This window comes from Nicotiana sylvestris, chromosome 8 (genome assembly GCF_000393655.2).
Source record: "Nicotiana sylvestris chromosome 8, ASM39365v2, whole genome shotgun sequence".
NCBI lineage: Eukaryota > Viridiplantae > Streptophyta > Magnoliopsida > Solanales > Solanaceae > Nicotiana > Nicotiana sylvestris.
In genome coordinates this window covers 113,555,708-113,561,857 of record NC_091064.1, presented here as the reverse complement: position 1 = coordinate 113,561,857, position 6,150 = coordinate 113,555,708, and the positions used below count along the sequence as shown (strand labels likewise).

The 6,150-nt window shown below is 38.0% G+C and overlaps 1 protein-coding gene across 1 annotated transcript; it reads right to left on the bottom strand.

Annotated features, from left to right (window-relative positions):
- Positions 1-4,847: 4,847 nt before the first annotated feature.
- LOC138875542 (uncharacterized) lies at positions 4,848-5,333 on the bottom strand. The gene has a single exon (XM_070154379.1). It carries the CDS (start codon positions 5,331-5,333, stop codon positions 4,848-4,850), a length of 486 nt encoding a protein of 161 aa, XP_070010480.1.
- Between the last annotated feature and the right edge of the window lie 817 nt (positions 5,334-6,150).

Here is a 6,150-nt window from a genome sequence, read left to right as displayed (position 1 = left end):
TTTTGGGAAAATAGTGTTAAAGAGATTTGCTTGAAATAGTTTTGTAAATAATAGGGTTGTTTAGTAAAATAGCTTTTGGAGAACAGTCAAATAACTCAACAAACAACAGGCCAGTCAAGAAAGGTCAGCAAACACTCAGGGAACAAGTCTCCACACAGGGTCAATTGGAGGTTGGGGACAAATAGGGTAGGTGTGATGAACACATAACAGGCAGAAGTCCTTTGCCCTTAGTGTAGGTAGTAAGACATAGATTCATGAGTGTTAATTAAAACACAGTTACAGAATCAGAGATGCCTAGAGGGATTCATGGGAGTTGGGAGATAGTAGAATATAGGATTTTATACTAAACATGGCTGAGCATAGTAGTAAAACAACTTGGGCAGTAGCCCAACAAGTGCATACTAGAACTAGCAGACTGATATTAAACAGTGTAGAGTCAAGTTACTAGTTCATAAGAGCATGTTGAAGCAAAGATATTAATTACATGTTGAATAGCAAAACCATAGGTAAATACAAATTAGGAACATGATGAACTGAAGTATTAAAAGAAGCATATTATTTTGGGGGCTTGAATTAAAATCAGAGCATACCAGTATAGAGATAGTAAGCACAAGGTGAAGAACATGAGAGCACAATAATTAGTCTTGGCTTACAGCCGGCTAATTCAAATGGTAGCAAGTAACAAAGAAAGAAAGCAGAAAGCTTTAGGGTGAGAGAGAGAGTTTTGAACCAATGTATTCGTGTGTTTGTGTTGATGAGAGAGTAGGTATATATAGTAGTCCGAAATTAGGTAAATAAGGCAAGAATCACAATAGTGCAGTAATTATGGAACTCGGAATCAATTAGAGCAAAATCAGTACTAGCACTCCATAAGTTAAGGGAATTAGTTCAAACAGTAAGAACAAATAATAAATAAGGAAAGAAATTAATGTATGACCAATAAGGAAAGATTTCAAATTCATTAAGTATAAGACAAACAATTAGGGCTAAGTTCAAAAAACTCTAATTTAGGAGATAATCAGTAGGAATAAAATACTAATGCAGACAAGGTAGAAAATCAATCAATTTGAATAGAAAGAGTAGGAATCGAAGGTTTAAAGGAAGGTCTTCCAATCAAACCATGAAATAGGGAATCTAGAATAAATCAAAGAGAAAGTCATGATTCAGTGTTCAACATATAAATAGAGTAAGATAAGAACAACCAGACATAGTAAACATGAAGGTTAAACAGCACTGATAGAAAGAATCAAGTCTTGAACAGTCAAGATGGACACAAGCACATAGAAGTGATATAAGTTAGGCTAAAACTCAATAAGAGCATATTCGAGGCAAGATAATCACAGAAACTCAAACAAGCAACGATTAGTCATGCTAATACATAGAGCCAAATGAAGAAATCTAGAAAAGTAAAGCTTTCAACATAGGCGAGTTGAGAAGGTAGTAAAATCATAGAATCAGTCAAAATATGCAAGAAATAGAAGTTTAAACATAAAAAATCAGTTTAAACAAAGTTTTAAAAGTAGTTCTGAAACCCTAATTTTTAGAAGAAGACAAAAACACTTGAAATCACATGATTATTATAAAGAGCTCCAAGGACAGTGCAAAACATTAAGGAAACAAACTCAAATCGTTCTAGATCTGTATAGATCTAGGAGATATAGGCAGAAATTAGGGTTATAGAAGAAACCCATCTAGAGATGAAAGAACTTGTCTAGAACCCCAAGAATTGTAACAAATACATCATGATTTTGCTCGAAATCATACTGGAGTAGCAAAGAACAGACAATTAACAAACCTTAGATGCAAGTAGGCATGGCCCTGGGCCCTTGAAGACCTTAGAGAAGGCAAGCATGGCATGAGAAAAGCCATTGGAGGCTTAGAAGTCGATGAGAGATCACCAGAGAAGACCAGAGAAGAGATGTCGGCGGTTGAAGGGCTAGGGTTTAATTGAGTTACTGAGAGAGCAAAGGAGATGAGAGAATACAAAGGCGGCGGGGTTTGGGAGAATGAGTTAGGGTTAGGGGTCTTTAGAGTTAAAAATGGCAAGAGTTGATTCGGGCCGTTGATCTCTCATATCAACGGCCATGATTTAATTGGTTCTGGGTTGGGTAATTTGATTAGAAATTGGGCTGGGGTTGGGTTAAAATTGGGGTTAAAATTGAAATGCAAATCTGGCTATGTTTTAAATAGCCAATTTAATCACATATAAGTTATAATAAATAGTTAATAATTTCTACAAAATAATTTCATGTACTAAAATAATTTAAAATAAATATTCAACATTTTAAAAATATAGAAGGTCGATTTTATACGTATAAAACGTAATTGTACATTAATAAGGCTAATATTGCAATTATATGCAAATTAGCTTTAAAAATGCAAAATACAATTATAAAAATACATTAAAAATATTTTAACAATATTTTGGCATAAATATAGAATTGCGATGACTAAATTACCCCAACAATAATTTTAGGGATAATTATTGGGGATTTTATGAGTAAAATGGGAGGAAATAAATCAACTTAAAATCTTTAAAATTATAGAAAAATTATAAAAACCTTGTGCATGCTTATATATGTATATTTATATATTCTATTTTGAAAGTATGTATGCATATTAAAAAAATATAGGAAAAAATTGGGTATCAACAACTGCCCCTCTTTACCCGGGAAGGATGAAAGAGCTTTTGGGTAAAGAAATGATGGCCAATTTTTACCGGATGGGATGTTTTGAAAGAAAAAGACCGGACTATGGTCTTCGAGCTGCATACATATACCTGGTTTTATAGGAATCATGCCATGTATAGTTCTGGGTTCATTTGCGAAATATGCCGATGAAATTATTGCAAGAACGGACACGCGATGCCAAAACGGCTTTGGTGAGCGGTTAAATCTCGGGATAGTTGAAGGAACTGCAGCGAGATCGCACCTGCTAGGATAGCGGTTGCTTACTATTTACCTGCAGATAAAAGATGCTACAAACATGTATTTGCGAAAATTTAAACATGATGCAGATTCTCTCTGGACCATGAATGTTGTCTTTGGACGGTTAGATATGACGTCCTTGGATCATGACGTCCTGGGCCGTGAATTATTTAGTAAAGGATTTGCAGGCCATGAAATGATGTTCTTAGGCCATGAAGATGGTGTCTCCGAATGACGCCTTTGAATAATGATATATAAATTTGAGAGATCCTCAAGCCATGGCATGGTGTCTTCCAGCTATGAGGATGATGCCTTCAAATTATTATGCCTTCGGATAGATTGGCGATATTTCATCCAATAATATGCAATAGTCATGATGTTGTCAAGACAATGCTTAGTCTTGTGAAATGGAGGGTAGAACTTAGTCTGGTTGAAAAGCGGATAAAGAGTACTTAGAAATAGAGCAATATTTGTACAAAGGGGGGCGAACATTGCTTAGTCCCATGCAGATAGGGAGGCAAGGATTAGACACATGCAGATGTGGAGTTAGGGATTAGACTCATGCAAATAGGGAGACAAGGATTAGCCTCATGCAAGTATGGGGAGGCAGGGATTAGCCTTATGGAGTCATAGATTAGATTCATGTAGATAGGGAGGCAAGGATTAGCCTCATGAGAATAGGGAGTCAGGGATTAGACTCATACAAATAGGGAGGCAAGGATTAGCCTCATGCAAATGTGGAGTCAAGGATTAGACTCATGCAAATAGGGAGGCAAGGATTAGCCTCATGCAAATATGGGAGTCAAGGATTAGACTCATGCAAACATGGAGTCAGGGATTACACTCATGCAAATAAGAAGGCAGGGATTAGCCTCATGCAAGTATGGGGATGCAAGGATTAGCCTCATGGAGTCAAGAATTAGACTCATGCAGATATGGAGGCAATGATTAGCCTTATGCAAATAGGGAGTCAGGGATTAGACTCATGAAAATAGGGATGTGAGGATTAGCCTCATGCAAATAGGGAGTCAAGGATTAGACTCATGCAAACATGGAGCCAGGGATTAGACCCATGCAGATAAGGAGACAGGGATTAGCCTAATGCAAGTATGGGGAGGCATGGATTATCCTCATGGAGTCAAGGATTAGACTCATGCAAGTATGGAGGTAAGGATTAGCCTAATGCAAATGGGGAGGCAAGGATTAGCCTCATGCAAATATGGCGGACAGGGATTAGTCCCATGCAAAGAGCAAGCAGCAAATAAAGGTAGTGTATGTCTTAGCTGGAGATGTATTCAATGTCTGATGGCCTGATTAATAGTGAATTATCTTTGTGTATACATGTTTTGTGGATGCTATCGATACGTCAAATGTGCATGCGTTCAAAGAATAAATTATAAGTTTTGTGGGGGGAAGGTTGGTTCGTGCTCCTATCGACTGGCTTTGATTTGCTTCATTCTGAAATCCTTTCGAGTTCCCCTGGGTGACACCTAATTGTTATGGAAATAGAGTATTCGAAACTATGCAATTATTGATAAAAATAGAGTTGTTTTGGAAACGTATTGATTTATCAAGTAATTTTTGATGACTAGTGACTGTAACACATCTCGACAGCATTGCAACTCTCTCATATTGGAATTTTGAGGGTCCTCCTCAAATTTCTACCCCAGTTTGGTAGATGATCTTTGACCGTTTGCGGATAATGGATCTTGTCGAACCTTTTCCGGAATTTTGAGAATCCTTCTCAAAATTCTGCCCCGGTTTATGCTCTTGGGGGAAATAAAAATTTTATTATGATATGACTGAAACCATAAGGCTGCTTACGTATCCCCTCTTAAACGGGAATCAGGTCAAGCGTAGTTCAATTACATCATAAGAGAAATTTAAACTAATCTAGGCATAGTATCTCTTGACTGCATCTCAATTGATTGGTTTTTGCCAGATTTCTCCGTCTATTTCTACATGTATGAGTGCTCCTCCTGTTAGTTCCCTATGAACCATGTACGGACATTGCCAGTTGGGAGAGAATTTCCATTTGGCTTCATCTTTATATGGGAAGATCTTCTTAAGCACCAACTGACTCGGTGTAAATTGCCTTGGTTTGACCCTTTCGTTGAAAGCTCTGGACATTCTGTTATGATAAAGTTGGCCGTGACACACTGTGTTCATCCTCTTCCCATCTGTAAGGGCCAATTGCTCATAGCGTCTCCTAATCCACTCTGCATCGCTGAGTTCAGCCTCATGTAGGATTCTTAAAGAAGGAATATCTACCTCGGCTGGGATGATAGCCTCAGTACCATAAACTAGCATGTAGGGAGTTGCTCCGATTGATGTGCGAACTTTAGTGCTGTATCCCAACAAAGCGAAGGGTAACTTCTCATACCACTGTTTGTGGTTCTTTACCATTTTCCTTAGTATCTTCTTAATGTTTTTGTTGGCGTCTTATACGGCTCCATTCATCTGAGGTCTGTAGGCTGTGGAATTCTTGTGCTTGATTTTGAAAGTTTCACACATAGCTTTTATCAGATCACTGTTGAGATTGGTGGCGTTGTCGGTAATAATTGACTCGGGAACTTCGAATCGGTAGACAATATGTTCCTTGACAAAATCTACGATGACTTTCTTGGTTACAGCTTTGTAAGATGCAACTTCTACCCATATTGTGAAGTAATCAATGGCTACCAGAATAAACCTGTGTCCGTTTAAAGCAGTGGGCTCAATCGGACCAATAATATCCATTCCCCAAACGGTGAATGGCCAAGGAGAGCTTGTTACATTGAGCTCATTTGGCGGCACTTTTATCATGTCGGCATGCACTTGCCACTAAAAGTATTTGCAGACATATTGAATGCAATCATCTTCATGGTCATCCAAACGTAACCTGCCCTGAGTATCTTTTTAGCCAAGACGAAACCATTCATGTGTGGACCACAGGTCCCAGCATGCACATCCTCAAGTAGCTTAGAGGCTTCCTTTGCGTCAACACATCTTAGTAAACCCAATCAGGAGTTCTTCTGTACAAGTTCCCTCTGCTGTGGAAGAAGTGATTTGACAACCTCCATAGCGTGCATTTTTTAGTGTGATTTGCATGCTCCGAGTATTCTCCTTTTGATAAGTATTCTTTGATGTCATGGAACTAAGGCTTTCCATCTGCTTCTTCCTTGTCATAAGCACAATATGCCGACTGATTATGGATCCTTACCGGAATGGGATCAATGTAGTT